Source organism: Gallinula chloropus (genome assembly GCF_964237585.1).
Source record: "Gallinula chloropus genome assembly, chromosome: 8".
NCBI lineage: Eukaryota > Metazoa > Chordata > Aves > Gruiformes > Rallidae > Gallinula > Gallinula chloropus.
In genome coordinates this window covers 18,197,566-18,216,286 of record NC_140093.1, presented here as the reverse complement: position 1 = coordinate 18,216,286, position 18,721 = coordinate 18,197,566, and the positions used below count along the sequence as shown (strand labels likewise).

The following is an 18,721-nucleotide window of genomic DNA, read 5'->3' as shown; positions in this document are numbered from 1 at the left end:
TTTGCCTCCACAGCCCCGCTGTTGCCTCCCGAATAAACGCAGCTTCTCCAAACGACTCCCCACGCTCTGTTCCAATGAGCCGGTTTTACGACCAAAGGATGAAGAAGAAAGGGGGAAAAGGAAAAGAAGTTACAGGGAAAATAGACCGGGGAAGGGGGGGGACATCAGGCCACAGCCCACGCAGAGGCTGACACATTTGATGAGCCCGACATTTCAAGGGTACATGACGAGCTTCATTTTCAGGGGAGGGCGATGAGGAGACAGAGCAAAGGGGCACGGCAGGGGATGGATGGAGGGATGGATGGAGGGATGGATGGAGGGATGGATGGAGGGATGGATGGAGGGATGGATGGAGGGATGGATGGAGGGATGGATGGAGGGATGGATGGAGGGATGGATGGAGGGATGGATGGGCTGCGGGGTCCCTGCCGGCGTGGAAAAGCTGGGTCTGGGGAGCAGCCCCGCTCCTGCACCCCAAGATGCCCGTCTCCACAGCCCCTGTCCGTGTGTCCCTACGCACCGCACCGGCTGTGAGCGGAGCTCAGGCACCGCCCGGTCCCACCGCCCTACGGAACGGAGGGATGGGGGTGGGGGGGCGCTCCGGGCTGCACCCAAAGCCCCGCACCCCCTGCATCCCCCCCGCCGCAGCCGATGCCGGAGGGGCCGGGCAGCTGCCGGGGCGGGCAGCCGCAGCCCCCGCCCGCCGTACGCACACGCGTACACACGCTCCTATGTGCGTGTGTGCAGACACACACCTGCGTACGCGCGGCCGCGCACGGGTGTGCGGGGGGTCGGCGCACGCAGGCACACACGGGCACAGGGATGCACATACCCCCGCGCACGCTTCTGCCCCGGTATTCACATACGTGCAGCCGCACACACGGGCAGCCCCCGCGGCCCCCAGCCCCCTCCCCACACCGGAGCACGAACGGACGGGCACGGCGGGTGCTCCCTCATCCCTCTTCCTTCCCCCCACAACCACCCCCCCCCCATCCCCACCCCGCAGCCGCCACCCCTCCGCCCCGGGCCCCGAGCCGGCGGCGCGGCTCACCCGCAGCGCTGAGAGGTCGATCTCGTCCAGGCTCCGCGCCGGGGAGTCGCTCGCCATGTTTCCGCCGCCGGCCAGGCGGCCCCGCCGCCACGGAACGGGCAGTGGCGGCCGCCGCGGCGCTGGCGCTATTTAACGCCTCTCCTCATGCGGGGTGCCGGGAAGGAGAAGCCGCCGCCGCCGCCGCCCCCCTGCCCTTCCGCCCGCAGCTCGGCTAGGGGCGGCCGCGGGCTGCCGGCAGGCAGGGCACGCCGCGGGCTGCGCCGGGATGGCGGCGACGGCGGCGCATCGCATCGCCGCCTCCCCGGCCGAGCGCGCCGCCGGAGCTGTCTGTCACGGCGCGGGGAGGGGGCGGCCGCGGCGCGCGGCGGGGGCGGCGCCGAGCCCCGCCGCCAGGGGGCGGGGGCGGGCGGGGGCGGGCAGGGCCCGGCCGGAGAGGCCTCGGCCCCCGCCCCGCCGCCGCCCCTGTAAGCCCGGGGGGCGATGGGACTCCCGTCCCGCCGCCCCTGTAACCTCGGGTTCTGATGGCCGCCCCCGCCGTCCCTGTAACCCCGCGGTGACGAGGCTCGGGGCCGGGGAAGCGGGCTGCTGGCCGGTGGCATCGTGCCGCCCCAGAGGGATGGTGCCTGCCTGAGGGAAGCGCATCGTGTCCTGCAGGCTCCCAGCCCTGGCGCAGCTCATGGCAAAGCCCCTCCGATGGGTTTAGTTGGGACACTGACCCCCGTGACAAGCGACCCCCACACACACCCCTCCTTACCCCCCCGCCGGGGTGCCTGTGCCGGGCAAGTCTCGTGGGAAAAGTCCTGTGGAATTCCGGGCGCAGAACCCAAACCCTGCCATGCCGGGGTGCTGGGAAGCACCAGGGCCAAGTCTTCCCGAGTGAGCGGCCGCCCGGGCTGCTCCATGCACCTGAGGATGCTGAGGGCAAGAAGTGGCCCCTCTCCAGCTGGACCCAGGTGTTGGGTCTGGCTTTGGGACCTGCTCCCTCTGCATTCAGCCCTATCAATCCCGTGCCATTCCTGAGTGAGGATAAGCGATCGATGTTGCCTTTGGAATTGGCCAACCTCCCCCCTGTCTCCCTAAGCCAGCAATAACTAGGTAGATTCAGCTCTTACTGTTTTCCTTATTTCCCTTTTTCGGATGCAGCTTCTGCCAAACCAGGTGCCATATATAAATATATATGTATAAAAAAATCTGTTGCCTTCGAGAGAACCGTATGGAAGCTGTAGTTACAACATCAACTTGTGTCAGGAGCTTACAATATGCAGATCTGGGGAGCGGAAACCCTACACATGAGTCAATTGGCAGGCGGATGGGGTTTTCTTACACTCTCTGTGTGGAGATGTGCTTCAAGAAAAATAAATATATATATAAAAATCGCATCACAAACAGTCATGTGGAGGCTGCATGCTGCAGCTGGTGCTGGTAGTGCAGCCTGGGTTGGGAGGGACAGGCGGATTAAAGGCCAAAAGGAGCTGCTGAAACCTCCCCAGGAGCAAACAGGATCGGCCGAGGTGGCTGCTGAAGTCAGGGGCTGCCAGTGTGTCCACCCTCTACTCGCTGGATAGCCCACAGCACAGGGACTGCATCAGCAGCTTATAACCTTTATTAGTTCTGATCACAGCAGGGCTGGCTGATAGGGGACAGGGACGGGAGCAGCAGTGCCGGTGTTTTGGCTTGCAGGGATGCTAGGGTGGGGCAGAATGAGATTATTTCATTTATATAGTATTTTTTTTTGGTAATGATCTGCCGAAGTGTCAGGTAGTGGCAGTCACCTGCCGTGGGTGAGGCGCACGGGGCTGTGCAGCGACAGCAGCCTGCCTGGATTCAGCTTTTATTTCCCAAGCCACAAATCATCACTCCTCAGTATTTTACACAGTCATTAGTCCTCAAAATTTGATCCAAATGGTAAAATCAGTAAAATAAACCATCCCTGGAACCATCTCCATGCCTCTGAGCACGCTCCTGAACCTTCCCTGGTGCTGGGGTGTGTTTTTTTTTCAAACCAGACGTTGCCTGTGTCTGTTCAAACGTAGGTATTGCAATGCTCTGCTCGTAGTTGTGAAGCTGGAAGCAAAACTGCCTGGAAACTAGTAACAAGCCAATGCGAGACTTCCTCCTGCTTTCATTGTTCCCAGGGAGAGAAGGGAAGAACAAACAGGATGACAGAGGATGCTGACTTGCTGTAACGTGGTTTCCATCCAAGAATTCAGGCGGTTATTCATGAAATACGTAAGGATTTTAAAACATAAACAATATATGCCCAATTCTGCAGATAGATGAATCGCTCTGCTCCTCGGCATGAACGTGAAGTCCCAAGCTGAACTCTGATTTCATTACAACACGCCCACTGTCTATCGAAATGGTAAAAACATAGAGGACCCTTCTGAGGTCACAGGCGTAAGGAATGCAGAAAAGGATAGCAGGAGGTCAAAGGAAAACCCCAGCAGGCACTGGCATTTCCAGGCTGCTCTGGGAGAAGAGTGGTCTCAGCAGGGAGATATGTATGTGGCAACCGCCCTGGATGCCTGGCCGGCTTGTGGGCTGCACCGGTGCCCGGCGGGGCTGCAGGGGCATATCCACAGCTAGAGCTGGGCAGTCATTGTCTTCAATAACCTTTTTTTCCTGTAGAAAATGAAGGGTTTGGGATTTTAAAGGGGTTTTTTTTACAAGGAGGCATGTATCTGTGTCTCTGCATACTGCTTTTCTGCTGGGAGCATCTAAACACAATCTTGCAGTTGGAGTCACTATGACCTGAAATGGAGTACTAATGGCCCAAAATATTTTGCCATGAGTTGATTCAGCATGAAATTGTGTTTCTGTCTGGTGGGTCCCCCCCCAGGAACGGTGGCTGGGCCCCACTGTGTCTCACTGCTGTCCCTCTCACCACATGATGCCCTGTGCTCCAGCCAGCCTGGCTGTGCTGCACCACTGGTGTGGCTGTATGTTTTGTGGCAAGTTGTTGTTTTTTGCTGTTTTATCCCCATTTGGAAAGTAGACAAATGCAAAAATGTTGATTTTTTCCTAAGAAGGGGCATTTTCCAGCTTGGTCATCCCCGGCAAGCGGCGAGGACTTTACTGAACCCCAGCTTGGCTGTTGGCAGTGAGGGGCTATCATCATGGATGGTATCTTTGATTTATTCATTGAAGGGCACCGACTCACCTATAAACCATCCAGGTCATTTAACCTCTGCACAAACCTAAATTTAATTACCTACAATGCCCCCACTGTTAACTATATCCTGAGGGGTTATATGCAGAATGAGTAAATCGTAATGACCTCTAAGGCGCTGTCTGCTTAGCAAGAGCTTCAGGTGCTTTGACCTTTAGGTCATTCTCCAAAAGTTTAGTGAGAAAAGGAATAAAACAAACCAAAGAGCAACCTTGGGCTCTGTTTTGGGCTCTGTCGCATAATTTATTCCCACTGCACATGTGGGTCCCTTGTTCTCAATAATTCTGTGACCACTCAGCCCCGTGCCTGGGGTCAGTGTCATTTTTCTGGTTCCCTACGGTGTACCCCAGTGTTTGCCCATGTGGTGCAGCAGTCAAAGTTCTCTGCCCAAATTGAATGGAGGATGCTGAAAAATTAATACTCTGTTAAATGCCTAATAATTGGGGTTTAAGCTAACATGGTAACAGGCAGTCATGTTAAAAGACGCTCAGAAATGAATGGTTACACTGTCCTAACCTGCATCTATTGATCTCAAATGTACTTTAACTGATTCATTATCACTGATTGCTTATTCTTCTGCTGATACAGGGTCTTCCGGAGGGAGACAAGGGTTATCCCATTGCATCTTTGGAGCAGAGCAGGACTATGTGGGTGAACTCCACTGCCAGGATTTTTCCTATAGCTATATTTAAAAAAAAAAACCAAACCCTGTAAATAGTTAATTGTCCCCTCACTTAAGCATTGTTCAGCTACAAAACCCTGTAATCACTGCAATGGGGAAGTCAATGGAAAATCAGCAAGGGTTCTTCGAATAAACCCTACCTCCACAGAGTCATACCCAGGGAACAGCAGGGTGCATTTAAATTGCAAAATCCTGGGGAGTTGTGGAGAAAGACAGGGTAGATGGTACACTTCCAGGAGCTTCACTCACCCACAGCACCCCTCCAAGCTGCTGTGCTTCCCCACAGAATCACAAGGTTGGACCTTTGAGATCGTCAAGTCCAACTGTTCCTGTCGTATGCTAAACCATATCCCTGAGCACCTCATCTACCTGTCTGTTAAACACATCCAGGGATGGTGACTCAACGCCCTGCCTGGGCAGCCTGTCCCAGTGCCCAATAACCCTTTTGGTTAAGATTTTTTCCTAATGTCTAATCTGACCCTGCCCTGCCACAGCTTGAGGCCATTTCTCCTTGTCCTATCTCCTGTCACTTGGCTGAAGAGACCATCACCCACCTCTTTACACCCTCCTGTCAGGTCAGTGTAGGCCGTAATAAGGTCTCCCCTCAGCCTCCTCTTCTCCAGACTAAACATCCCCATCTCCTTCAGCTGCTCCTCATATGATTTGCCCTCCAGCCCCTTCCCCAGCCTGGTTGACCTTCTCTAGACACCCTCAAGGACCTCAATGTCCCTGTAGTGAGAGGCCCAGAACTGAACACAGCACTCAAGGTGTAACCACACCAGTGCTGAGTACAGGGGCACAATCAACTCCCCAGACCTACTGGCTACACTATTTCTGATACAAGCCAGGATGCCATTGGCCTTCTTGGCCACCTGGCCACACTGCTGGCTCATGTTCAGCCTGCAGTCACCCAGCACCCCCAGGTCCTTTTCTGCCAGGCAGCTTTCCAGCCACCTTACCCCAAGCCTGTAGCGCTGCATGGGGTTGTTATGTCCCAGGTGACTCTGAACTTGGCCTTGTTGAAGCTCATCCCGTTGATCTCAGCCCATCGATCCAGCCTGCCCAGATCCCTCTGAAGAGCCTCCCTACCCTCAGGCAGACCGACATTTCCTCTCAGATTAGTGCCACCCACAAACTTCTTGAGGAGCATTCAATCCCTTCATCCAGGTCAGTGATAAAGACATTGAACAGGAGCACAGAGGCACAGAGAGCCAGCACTGTGTTTCCTTTATGCCTCTTCTGCGGCAGCAGCACCAGGGATGCCACCATGGGCCATTTCACCAAGGGGACAACAGCCTAGAAGCACTCCCCCAGCAAGGTACAAATAGCAGCAGGGCTTCTTGCTGTGCCTTTCCCTGGTGTATGTAGACCAGGCTGGCTCTCTGTCTTGCACATGAGTTGAAGGAGGCTTTTCCAGGGTGGCAAGCACCTGCATCCACTGAAGAGCTGCTCAATTATTTCCCAGAATACCAAAATTTCAACAGGAAGTTGCAATTTTCAGGTAAAGCAGAGTTGTTCGTAACAGTGTGTGCGGCTCCCCAGCAGATGCAAGCAGGCCTTGACACCTCTGTTGGTCTCCCCTCGGCCTGGCAGTAAGCACTGGAGGCCTCACACATTGTTGATTTGAGCACTACATCTCCACGTTGCTACTCGGGATCATGGGGGACTTTGTTTTGTTGTTGAATCTCTTTCCTTTGTGCCTCTTCTGCGAAGAAAAAACCCCCAAAGGACAGGCCTGCTCTTCGGGAGGGCATCCAGTCTTTTACAGCTGTTTGAAATGTGCCAATTCTGACTGTTCAGAAACAAATCACTGTCCCATTTTTTGCACTGCTCGCAGGAAACCCAATGTGGCCTTGCCCCCAGCAAGCCATGTCCCCGCAGTCCTGCAGAGGAATACTAATTTCGCCTTTCTTTGCTGAGAGCTCAAGGATAACATCAGTATGCGTAAGAGCCAGAAGATGGGAGCTGCTGGATCAGAGATCTTTTCCAGAACTCCCCTGCCACTGCAGAAACGTCCTCTGGGGACCTCTGCTCATAAATACCTGCTTTACAATCTTGTCCATGGGGCGGAACATCTGCTCTGTTCTTCAGGTGCCTTTTTGTCAAAGTTATTTAGCATTCCAGTACGTTTTTTATGCCGATGGATTGGGAGCTGAGCTACCCTAAGACAACCAATATTTAGACTTTCTCTTTCCTCCTTCTTTCTTGGCTTCTCTTGCAGACCAAAGGCAGCCCCAGGCCTGGGAAACACCTGACCCGGAGCCACCCCCATCTGGCAGTACAGATAGATCAGTAGAACAAGAGAAACTGGCTCTATCTTTTGTCGAATGCAAATTGCTGAGAGTTAATTAAGACACATTTCAGGAATAGTCAGGTGGGTTGTTTTTTTTTTCTTAAATTATAATCTGTCCTGGGGTGTGGGTAGGGTTCGACATCGCTCCTCAGGAGAGGGGTTACAAAACTGGAACTGTGCATTGCAGTTAGCAAAGGTGCTGACAGCAAAGGTCCCACAGGGCTTCAGCAGTGACCAGACATACAGGGTATTTGGAGTCCCGTGATGTAGGTCCAAAAACCTCCTTGACATATATGTTTTTCCAGGTTTTCATTTATTTTTAATGATAGGGGTCTTCACCATAGCTTGTGAGTTGTTCTGCAGAGAAGGTAGAGCCACAAAGGCACTGCGCCTCTGCCTTTTTGGAAGCATGTCGAGTATTTGTCATTTTGTCCTGAAAAAAGCAAAATCATTTCTATGTTGGGAAAAGAAAAAAAAAAGAAAAAAAAAAGAAGAACAAGGTTAAATGCCAGAACAGACTTTCCAAGTCTGGTATTTCAGGCTTCCCACCCATGGTCAATGACCAAAGTAGAAGAGGGTCAGAAGAAAACTGGAGGTACTTAAAGTGACTTAAAGTAATTGTCTGAGTAGTGCTTAAAGTGTTGGTGTTTGAGTAGGAAGGCAGGGTTTGAGCCAACTGCTGTTGCCTATCTGTGGAGGCTTTGCTCAGGGGTGTTTACTTCCTCATGCCTTCACTGAGATGTGGCAGTCTATGAAAGCACTCCTCTTGGAATTAGATGAAAATGCTTTCTTTTTTAAAAAAAGGGTTTCTAGGTCCTGTCATAACAGGGAAGAGCTTAAAAAAGCTAACCCAAATGTTCACTGAAGGCAAGACATGCTGTACTCTTATGAAATGCATGGAGAATTTAGAAGGCATGGGACTTTCTGACTTGCTGAGAGACAAAATCATCATCAGACTGCTCAAAAATATCACTTCACCACCTCAGGAAGGAGCCACTCAAGTCTGGATTTTACGTATGGAAGATCTTCTGCAGCATGCTACTCCATGGGCGTGGATGGAGGCTGGCTTCAGGCCCAGGAGGTCCTGTAGAGTTTATGTGCTCTGATTTACAGATCATACCACTCAACTCTGTAGAACAGCAGACTTACTCTGACATCAGTTTTGTGACCTCTCCCGAAGGCATTTTTCACCCTGTGGTATGGAACAGCCCTGACTCCTCCAAATCCTAGCTAAAGCCATCAAGTGTAGATGGGAAAGTCTCCAAAAGGGTGAAGAGCCCTGGCCAATATGACCATGTCCTTGCCTCCACCATTTGACCTCATGCCTAATGCTGCTAATGCAACTGCAGACATAGCATGAAAGGATGGCTAACCCCTCAAGGGCCATGAAGATTACACCACGCCACCAAGAAATACCTCCAGATGAGCAAGACTGAGTAGTTATAGCAACAAAAAAAGGTCCTTGAAACACAAGTGTTAGGTAGTACTAGGAGACAAACCCATGAAGAAAGGAGAAGGGTTCACCAACCTGTGCAGCATCCATCCCACTGGTCAGCAGAGACATGGAAATGAGGAGACATCCAGCATGGGAAAAGCACGGTCAACACTTGGTTCAGCTCAGGGATATATACCACAAAAGAAAACTTGTATATTTAAACCATTTTAGTCTTAGCACGTGATTTCTGAGAAACTACCAAACCACCAGGCAGGAAACTAGGTGGTTTTGAAAGGCGTGCTGCGTGTTCAGTGGAGTGACTCCATCTTCAGTTAAGACTGCAGAAAAGAGTGGGCTGATGCTCCTAGCGAAGGGAAACCCTACCCACGTGTGAGCACGCAGTATGGGCTCTCACCAGTAAGCTCAACAAGGAAGCCATCAGCTGGGAAATAAACAGGACAGGCAGAAAAAAACTTGGTAAGAAAAGTAGATCAACCCCAAATGACAAAGAGGTGACAGAGCCCCATTTCCCCTGCATACCCATGCTGGAGTGGGAAGGATGAACTGGAGAATTTCCTTGGAAGTTCTGGACCTCACAGGCTCAAACAGCCAGCATATGAAAGGAGAGACTTTAACAAGTGACCTGATGTAATGAATTAACCTCAAGGTTTCAGATGGGGCTGATAAACCAGGGTGATATGCTGTGGAGGTATTTTGAAGATGCTGAGCTGGATGCTCTGGTGAGCAGAATCATCCAGAGATCATTTGGCGCATAGTGGGGAGATGCAGTGAGCCCACCCCCGGTCCCATCGCCAGCCCCCCTGCCCTGCCACCTCCATCCCCAGCCCTTTGCCTCACTTGCCAACCCATGTGCCCTGCTCCCCCTCCACCACTTCGAGATCCCATCTGGGTGGGGAATAAACAGGTATTCACGTGGAGAGGTGTTGGTAAGAACCGAGTGCTGGTTGGAAGGAGACACAGGATCAAATACTGAAGCTCATCTTCCCCAAGCAATGCTTGTGCTGATTTCAGCCAGTCATCAGTCTCAGGGCCTCCCCAAAGAGACTCATTGCTAAAATGCATTAGTGAAAACCTCCAGCCTTAAGACAACACCACACTGCACCCATCTCTGGAGGGATATATCCCCTCCATACCAGAGCACCTCGTCAAAACACACAGGAGGGAGGTGCCAGCAGCTCTGCAGGAGACCTCTCTGCAAAATCTCTCCAGATCACCAAGTTCTCCAGGAAGATCTTGGTGCTTTACATGCTATCTTAAGCAGCAAGTTAGACACACTTTAGCAGAAAATCCACTTGCCTTTGCATAGGCAGGTGGTAGATGTAGCACTTTATGAGCAAACACGCTCCCAGAAGCACCGAATGACATGTACAGCGACATGTGAGCTTTGCAAGCAGCACAGCTGACACAGGCTGTTTGCTGAAAGGGAACGAGCCTTTTCCTCTGCAAAACCAATTTTAGAGCTAGCCTGGCTGCTAGTCTGTGGGAATTAGGTTCCCAAAAGTCTTTTGGAAAACAGGACTTGGGCTCCTGAAAGCAGCATGCCCTCTTTCAGCCTTGTTTCAGTTTTCTGTCTCTACCTGGAGCTAGTGCAAGAGCTGAGATGTAATTACCCATTACAAATAATGAGCAAAAAAACCTGTAAGACAACTGTAAGACAAGAGTTTTTTCCAGGCATGCAAAACAGCCGTGTTTGCCCTCCCCAGCATCGCCTGAGTTTTGTTTCAGGTCCTGATGTTGCAGATTAAGCTGTTTGGGAACATAACAAGTGCATCAGCCTAATACCTCATCCAGATTAAAACCAGTAAACCCACCAGCAGCAGCAGCTGCTTAGTCAGAAAGAAAAGCACATAGAGCCACCATGACATTATCTCACTTGGCACTGGAAAAAGTCTGCTTCAAGTTTACCAACAAGATGCTGGGCACCTGGACCAGTGAAATCGGAAAACTGGCAAAAAGCCTGTGTACCAGTTAGATCCCATATGAACTTCTTTCTGCAGATTGATGAACACAAGGAGAACGTGCAAGCCTGTTCAGGAAGGATGGTTCTTCCAAGGATGCTTCTTCCAAGGACAGTTCTTCCAAGCAGCACATCTGGGTGCTACCCTGGGGAGGGGATGGAGACAACTCACTGGATTTTTGTCCCAGCTCTGATGGTATTCAGCAGTTTTGTGCGTCCTAGAACCAGGCATCTATATGTGACAGATGAAACAGCCTCAGGAAAGCAATAGAATATGATCCTTGAGAGGGTTAAAGGAGCTAAAAGTAAGTTCAGATGAGCTGAGGGTGGACATGAAGTGATCTTTGAGGTCCCAGAGAACATCCTGTGTGAGGAGGGCTTCCCAGCACCTCGGCTCCTTTCCAGCCTTGCTGTAGCCTTACCAGAAGTAAAATATTGAAAATGTGGGTGACAGCTTAGATTACACATCACTAGAAACAGCCAGGATAATCTGCCACCAGCTCCCTAAAAGGAAATCTTTAGCTAACAAATATGCTCCAGCCTTTTGAGCTGGCAGATAACGATGGAAGTGAATAAAATGTAGCTGGATCTCAGGGAAGCAGCTGACATGGTGCCACGCAGGGGGCTGCTTCACTAGGCCAGAGCGAGCAGTGCAGAGCAGGAGAGCTGCTTCTGGTGTGACTTGGCCAGGAAGTGGAGGAGGAAGGTGGCTGTTTGGTTTCGCAGAGCGTTGCAACACACCATGGTGCAGCCCTGACACAGCGGGGATGGTCAGCGTGGCATGATGGGCTTCGTGCTCCTCGCTGCAGGGTTTCATTGTGTCCATGCATCATATCCGTGTCCTTCATCTGATGCTACAACACATGGTTTTGCTAGAAGGTCAAAGAAAACCATCACTTGTTTATGAAATAAACCCTGCACATGAGATCCCTGCCTATCATGAGGGCATGAAGCAGCTCCAGGTTTCCAGTTAGCTCAGTCCTATACAAGGCCACCCAACTTCCAGGGCAGGAGAACACTAGGGTTTTAGGTCCCTTAGCATCACAATATCCTGGAACAGCACACCATTGAAATACACATCAATGAAACTACTGCTGCCACCACCATCACCACCAGTAACACAGGACAAGCGATACTGGCCTGAGTTTGTTCCGAGGACAGGAACCTTGTGGTCACGGACAACTGGATTTTGTGGCTGCTGAGAAAGTGTCTGAAACAGCATCTCCTGGCTCAGGGAGATTTCTCCTGCTGAGACAGTTTGAATAAATTCTACAGAAACCTTTCTGATACGATAAAAATAATAGTGATGAAATGGCAAGGCACAGAAAGCACACAGACACAGGACACAGAAGGCACACAGACACAGTGGAACCCAAATCCGGGATGATTTAGATGATCCAGGCTTTTTCTATTTATTTATTTATTTTTTTAAGGGTAATCAACAGCTCGAGCAGCTCGCCACACGCCTGCACAACCCAAGAGCTTGAAGTCAGCTCGGAGGTTTGAATGAATGATTCATTATTCCCCACACGCCACTGCTCCTGCGCTGCTCCAGCCTGCACCCAGCCGAGTCTCAGGAGAAATTCCTCGAGTGTATAATTGTGTATAACACCACCAGCCCGCAGCAGGAAATGGGCCTGCACAGCGTTCAGAGCCGGGACAACTGATCTCATACAGATACGCTCTGCGAGGACACAGAGCCGAGGTCTGTATCGCAGCCTGAGAGCCAGTGCAGCCTGCTGGAGTCACATTTTAGGCAGGGAATGTGTTTTTAAGCTCAAACAGGCGAGGTGTGAGCAGTCTTTCATTGTAAAATGGTGCAGCGCGACCATGGTCAGGGCAAAGGCGCTGACCTCTGAGCAAGGCCAAATTTTGGGGGTGCACCCCAAGGGTGGGTTGCAGCCCTTAGAGGGATGGTCCCATGGGAGTCAGGGTGCCGTGGAGGGAGCCTGATGGGGTTTGTGCACTGTGGTTGTAGGGTCCTACAGGCACGACAGGACCCTGCACCCCAGGGGTCAGGGCCAGGGGGACCCCAGCACCCCGGGGGTCAGAGCCATTAGGACCCAGCACCCCGGGGGTCAGGGCCATTAGGACCCAGCACCCCGGGGGTCAGGGCCAGCGGGACCCAGCACCCCGGGGGTCAAAGCCATTAGGACCCAGCACCCCGGGGGTCAGGGCCAGCGGGACCCAGCACCTCGGTGCAGGATTGGTGGGACCCATCACCCCGGGGGAGGGCCGGCGGGACCCAGCACCCCGGGCAGGGCGGGCAGCCGCTGGCACCCGTGAGTCTAGTGGGTGCAGGCCGAGCCCGCAGCACCCTCTAGAGGCCCGCAGGCACCCAGCCCGGGTTTCCAGGGAGGATTTGGATGCGCTGGAAGGCATCTCTCTCTCTCTCTCTCTCTCTCTCTGTCAGTGATTTCTAAGGCAATATTTAATCCATCGCTCTGCACCAGCTCCTCTTCGGGATGCATCGCTGGGTGGCATCAGGCCTCCAGCTTGTCCCTCCTGATGCAGGAGGGGATGGAGATGGGCAGTGCTGCACGCACGAGCTGGGATGGAGAGGGTGAGGGGGAGCAGGGACTCCCCACAGAGCTAGGGAGACGCACCCAGAGAAAAATCCTCCCAGCTCTTTCCTTGCAGGTCCCCAAGCGTGTCCCCAGCCACTGCCAACATCATCTTGATGGCAGGTTTAACTCAAATGGGAAGTCAAGTCCTACCAGGTGCAGAGATGGGCACATCACTCCCGTCATGTGATCCCCAGAGCGTTGCAGGCTGCAACTCTGCTTCACCCAGCATCCTTCAGCCGTCGCACAGCATCTCTGCTCTCGCCTCAACAGGGTGGCTGCTCTCCTTGGGCTGTGGCAGGCACAAGAGGAGTTAGGTTAAGTGTTATCTGAAAGCAACTTATCGTGAAATCACATTTTAGTGTGGCCCCAAGGAGACATAGCTTGAATTCCTATATGTAATTAAATGCACAGTTTGCATCCACGCCATGGAATTCTACCCACTGTAACTGCTAGACTCCTTCCAGGCAGTATGTGCTGGTCAGTACACACTCCTAACAGATACAGGGTTCCCCTGAAATTTGCCATGCAGAAGACATGAGACACCCCAGGATGAACAGCCTCCAGCTGTGATGGTTTGTGCCATGTGGCTGCAGCTGCCTTCATTCCTGGTGTTTCCCGGTTCCACATTTACTACTGGCCAAAATGGGGCTTTTCTGTATAAAGCAAGTCATTAACAATGCCTAAAATTAATTCTGCATACAGTTATCTAATTTGTATTTCTGAACGTACAGGGCTTTGTATTTTATTTCATAAACCATGTACCTTCTTCAAGAGGAAGCATGTCTAAAATGTGAAATCCTAAAATATAAAAAAACCCCAAAACACCCCAAAAATCTGATGTTTCAAAGCCATTTTCAAGTCTAAAATAAAAAAACCCCAACAACTTGGTCAAACAGGCTGAGTGCTATTCTGAAGGACACACTTTATATTTCCATCTCGGACATACACCAGGCATGTTCCAGCCTGGAAGACTACTGTGGCTCCCAGGATGGAGACCCAGAGGAGAGAATGTAAATGCTTTTCTGCCTGTTTGGAGAGATAAATGAGGAATCAGCTAAACACCAGGAGCATGACAGAGCTCCACAGCTGCACGCAGCGGGTGGAAGATTGGTGTCTCTCCGGGTGATTGCCCAGCCTGCCTGTCCCCTCTCTCCCAGATGGTCCCAGTTTTCCCACTCTGGGAAGGACCTGAAGCAAGAGAGCAGCCCTCCATCTGGAGACACTGGAGCATCCCCATGACACACCTACTTTTAAGCTGCACCTTTTGCAGGAACATAAGGGATCTGGCAAGGGTAAGAGAAGCTAAAGACCAAGGGTGGCACCTACCTGGGCAGCGTGGTGCACCCAGGGGTGCCAAAGCCCCAGTGCCGCTGCCGCACAGCTTGGCCCTGGGGGTTTCTCCAGCAGAAGAGGTGGGTCTGGCTGTTGCCTGCATTTCTCTTGTGCCCACTCCCGTTCAGCATCCCCCAGCATCCCTCCCCAGGGTCAGAAATCTGGCAGGACTCTAGCACTTCTTAAGCCCACAGCCTTCACCCCAGGGTAGTTTTCCAGGTAGGAACGTACCATAGGGACGGACCATCAGCTCCTCTGCTTCCGCTGGGCACCGGTCATCTCTGGATGGCAGAAACCTGTGGAGCTATGATAACGCTATCTCCCTGACCTTCTCTTTGTCCTCAAATGGGAACTCACAGCATCTTTAACTATTGAGATCAGGCTGAATACAGAGAGATTACTCATCGCTGGATCTGGGTGTAAACAGTTTTCTTTGCAGCATCATTTCTTTTTTAAGAACACTCCCCCTTTCCCCAAATTAATTTCCATCCCAGCCATGAGATCTTGCCATAATCATTTTGAGCTAAATATTCTGGGTAATCAATCAAAGTGGTGGAACCAATTTTCAAACTGTCACTTTTAATTTTTCCAATTAAATATATAAATAAATTATAAAATTGAGCATTTCACTCCCAGTGCTGTGGTGATCCAGGCTCTTAAGAACCTTTGCTCCACTGCATCGGCGCTTCAAAGCGCGTACTTGAGAATCTGAAGAGCCGGCACAATTGCAGACAAACTAGAACAGATTGATTTTTAGCAGTGAGAAGAAACCTGTTTCTTTATGTGCCTTCAGACCTGTCTGGCAAAACCTTTTCTTTCTTTCTTATTCCCTGCTTCTGTCCACTACAAAAATAGCTAAATGGCATTAATAATTTCATACATGCAAAAGGCTGGTGCTAATTAAAAACGCATTATCGAGACCCCAGTGCATAAATACATGGCTAATGAAGGCCCAAAGAGCAGATCTGCTTGATGCCGGGGTGGAGGAGAGGATTTCTTCAGCCTCCAGCACAGGATGCCTGCAGACACGTCAGCTATGGAGGAACCGACCTGGGAGAGGAGGCAGGAACAGCCTCAGTACAAAAAACGGCTGGAGAAATCCATCCTGGAAAGAACAGGTCTATTAAACATACCAGTGACGTCTCTCTGTGTTCAGGGTACGCGTGGGCTGCGTTTCTGCTCAGCAAGGAGCCATCAAATTAAAGGCTTTGCGAGTCATTCACCAAGGGAACGCTTTGGCCAGAGGAAGCCAGAGGGAGGTTTGCTGTCGCCCTCGCCAGAAGCAGCATGTTCCTGCCTCCCCTGCACAGCCTGTGCCAGCTACAGCCCCTACCATGGCTTTAACGGGCTGAGGGATGCAGGTGAAGTTGTGCCCAGTAAAAGGTTGGCGTGTAGGAGAGGAAAAACAGCAGAAGCAGCAACATGCCCTGAAGATGGGCTTCTGCATCACACAGGGAAGGATCCCTCCTACAAACTGATACCTAAGCTCTCTGGATTCAGGACCACGTCTACTGTCCTGCTAAGATAAGCTTGCATCGAGGTAACATGGCTCTCCTGCACTCCTAGCACCGAAACTGATGCTGCCAAGATGGAGCCAGACACAGCTGCTGACCTCCCCTGCAGCTGCCCCACGTTACCCTCGTGCCTGCACGGCTGCGGCCAGCGCCGCTCCGCCACGCTCCCACTTCCATTATCTCCACCTGGGAGACCTCATAAGCTGGATGCAGCAAGCATGTAATTAGCTGCAAGTTGTTGGAGCAGCAGCAGCAGCTGAGGGTGACTCTCACCAACATCACCATTCCCCCCCCCTCCCCCCAAGCTCTGTCTCCCTTATCTTGCTTTATTGTGTTTGTCAAGAGCACAGATTGGATCTGGAAGTTTGGAAGATACAGAGAGCCCTTTGGCATTTGAGGAAGGAGATGGAACCTAAGAAATGGAGAAGGTAATATGTTTTCAGTTTGCAAGGGAGCTTGGATATCACACTGATGCCTTATTCATTGCTCCTGCCCCTGGAGAACAGCTGTAATCTGCTTTTCCTCTCTCCATGCTGAATTGCCTTTACCGAAAGTTAAAAGGGACAGTGGCAAGTTAATTCTGTTTTGGAGACAGACCGATTTGGCCTGTGCTTTTCATGATGCCTCTAGATTATTAAAAACAGGAGTTTTAAGATTTATTTTAGGAAGGCAAATTCTCTCTTTCTCTGCTGTTTCACCTCTTTGGCAATTTCTCTCTCCCTGGAAAACCCTAATGACTCCGGTCTGGTGATCTTTATTGCATCCCACCAATGCAAGGCAAGGATAGAACCCAGCCCATAAGCAGGATGCAGCCACAGTCCCCAAAACAAGCAGAAACAACACCAAAGCCAAACATTTCGACATGATGATCAGTTGTATTTTCAGCCCATTAATACATATTCATTTACTGGGTACAGAGTGGAAAGAAAAGCAATGGTTAGCAGATATAAGGGTACAAAACTCAGTTCCAGCAGCCTTCACAGAAGGGATATTCAGTGTTCACAACCACACTGTCAGAAGGGAGAGATGCATGGAGACCTGCACTCACACCCCAAGTGGAAGCTCTCCTTTTGTTGCTTAGTTTAGACATGGTTTATAAGGAAGACGAAAACCCAAAAAAAACCCCAAACCCCAACAACCAAACATGCCCAGAACTGGGACTTTTGAGACACTTTTTCTCCTTCCCCAAGTGTCAGGGAAGAGGTAAGTTGGAATTATTTACATGGTGGAGATCCTATGGTAACATACCAGGGGGTTAAAATAGAATAATCACAAATACTGGGAAATACAACAAGAGAGCAGGCAGGGAAATGAAAAATAATGATAATACGAAAGAAGAAAAACCCCCAAGAGGATCATTGCATTCAGTGGTCAATGTACAATTTGTGGGTCTGTCCCACTTTGATTTCCCTTAATTTTGCACACTTAACTTGATCCACTGCCCTGGCGTTACCACTCCTGGTTTTGGTGGGCTCTCAGCCGTGCCAAAGGGAGTGCTCCCTGGAAACACCCTGCATCACGAGCGGCACCAAACGTGATGGGCCACCCAAGAGTCACCAACTTACCCATAGAGGTGGTCTGGAGGCCATGTGCTCTCCTTGCCTTGGCCAACGCTACGTCCCACAGGCCAGGTCCTTTCTGCCACACCACCAGCACAGGAGCTCTGCAGCTGATGGACATGTGTCGACCAGCAGCCTCTGCACACAGATTACACCCCCTGACTGTCTGACCTACAAGTGCACAGGCTTGTTATGCTGGAATAACAGGAACAAACCCTCTCTAAGCCTGATTGTACACAGATGTGTCCTCGGAAGGAACGAAGATGCTGTAAATTACTACTGCCGGGGTTCCAGCTGGATAAAACCCTCCCCAAGGTCTCCCTCAGGGACAACACCAGGATTGCAAAGTCGCATAATGAAACCCGACCAAAGGAAAGGGAAAGGGGGTGCTCGGGGTTTAATCCAGCAAGGGTCACACAAAGTCAGGCAACAAACCGAGACCAAGCAAGACCAGAAGCTGAGCTGAGCGCTTTGCAGCTGCCACAGGGCACTGGAGTGGTTATTCTACAACTTCTTTTTTAGTAAAGTCCGTCTGTATGATGACTTTTTAATCCCTCATTTACAAAACCATGCATTAAGCTTTATAGTGAAACATTTATTGATCTATACAATAAAACACATATTTAAAATATCAGCCTATTAAAAAGATGTGGTAAGGAGTGCGAGATGTCTAAGTGGCACATGTTACAGAATAAATTAAAGAGAAAGAAAAGTGTTCTTCTCAGGTCGAGCTATAAAATAAAGTCTGAGCCTGGGAGAAGTTCTCTCATTTCCTGTGGGTCCAAACAAACAAATGCCACAAGAAACAGTTCATGTTTCTGGGTTTGCTAGTGCTCGAATCCACACCGCTCGTTACAGCGCTGCGTATTACCCAGCGATCCTCTCCAGTATGAAGGTATCAGAAAATAAACACATGCTGGTCTTACAGACGAAGAAGTAGTGATTGTTTAGGTGCAGGAAGTAACTCTCTCAAGGTGTTCAACCTCACAGGCTTCTTAATATAAGAAATAAAACCCCAGGAGCCAGCTCTGAACAGCTCAGCCTGGGGGTGCCTTCACTGGAAGCTGCTCCAGCCCCATCAGTGCTGTGCCGTGGGGTTGGTGGTCCCATGAGCCCCCAGGGATGCAGGGGTCTGCCTGCT

At 51.1% G+C, this 18,721-nt stretch overlaps 1 protein-coding gene across 6 annotated transcripts in view; it reads right to left on the bottom strand.

Annotated features, from left to right (window-relative positions):
- TNIK (TRAF2 and NCK interacting kinase) overlaps nucleotides 1-1,186 on the bottom strand; it is a 158,441-nt gene extending 157,255 nt beyond the window's left edge. For all 6 annotated transcript variants that reach the window (XM_084267688.1, XM_084267690.1, XM_084267693.1 and 3 more), the window contains exon 1: nucleotides 1,052-1,186. In XM_084267688.1, coding sequence (XP_084123814.1) covers nucleotides 1,052-1,108 — 57 coding nt within the window. In that variant the 5' untranslated portion in view covers nucleotides 1,109-1,186. The remainder of the gene's footprint in view (nucleotides 1-1,051) is intronic.
- Nucleotides 1,187-18,721: the final 17,535 nt, after the last annotated feature.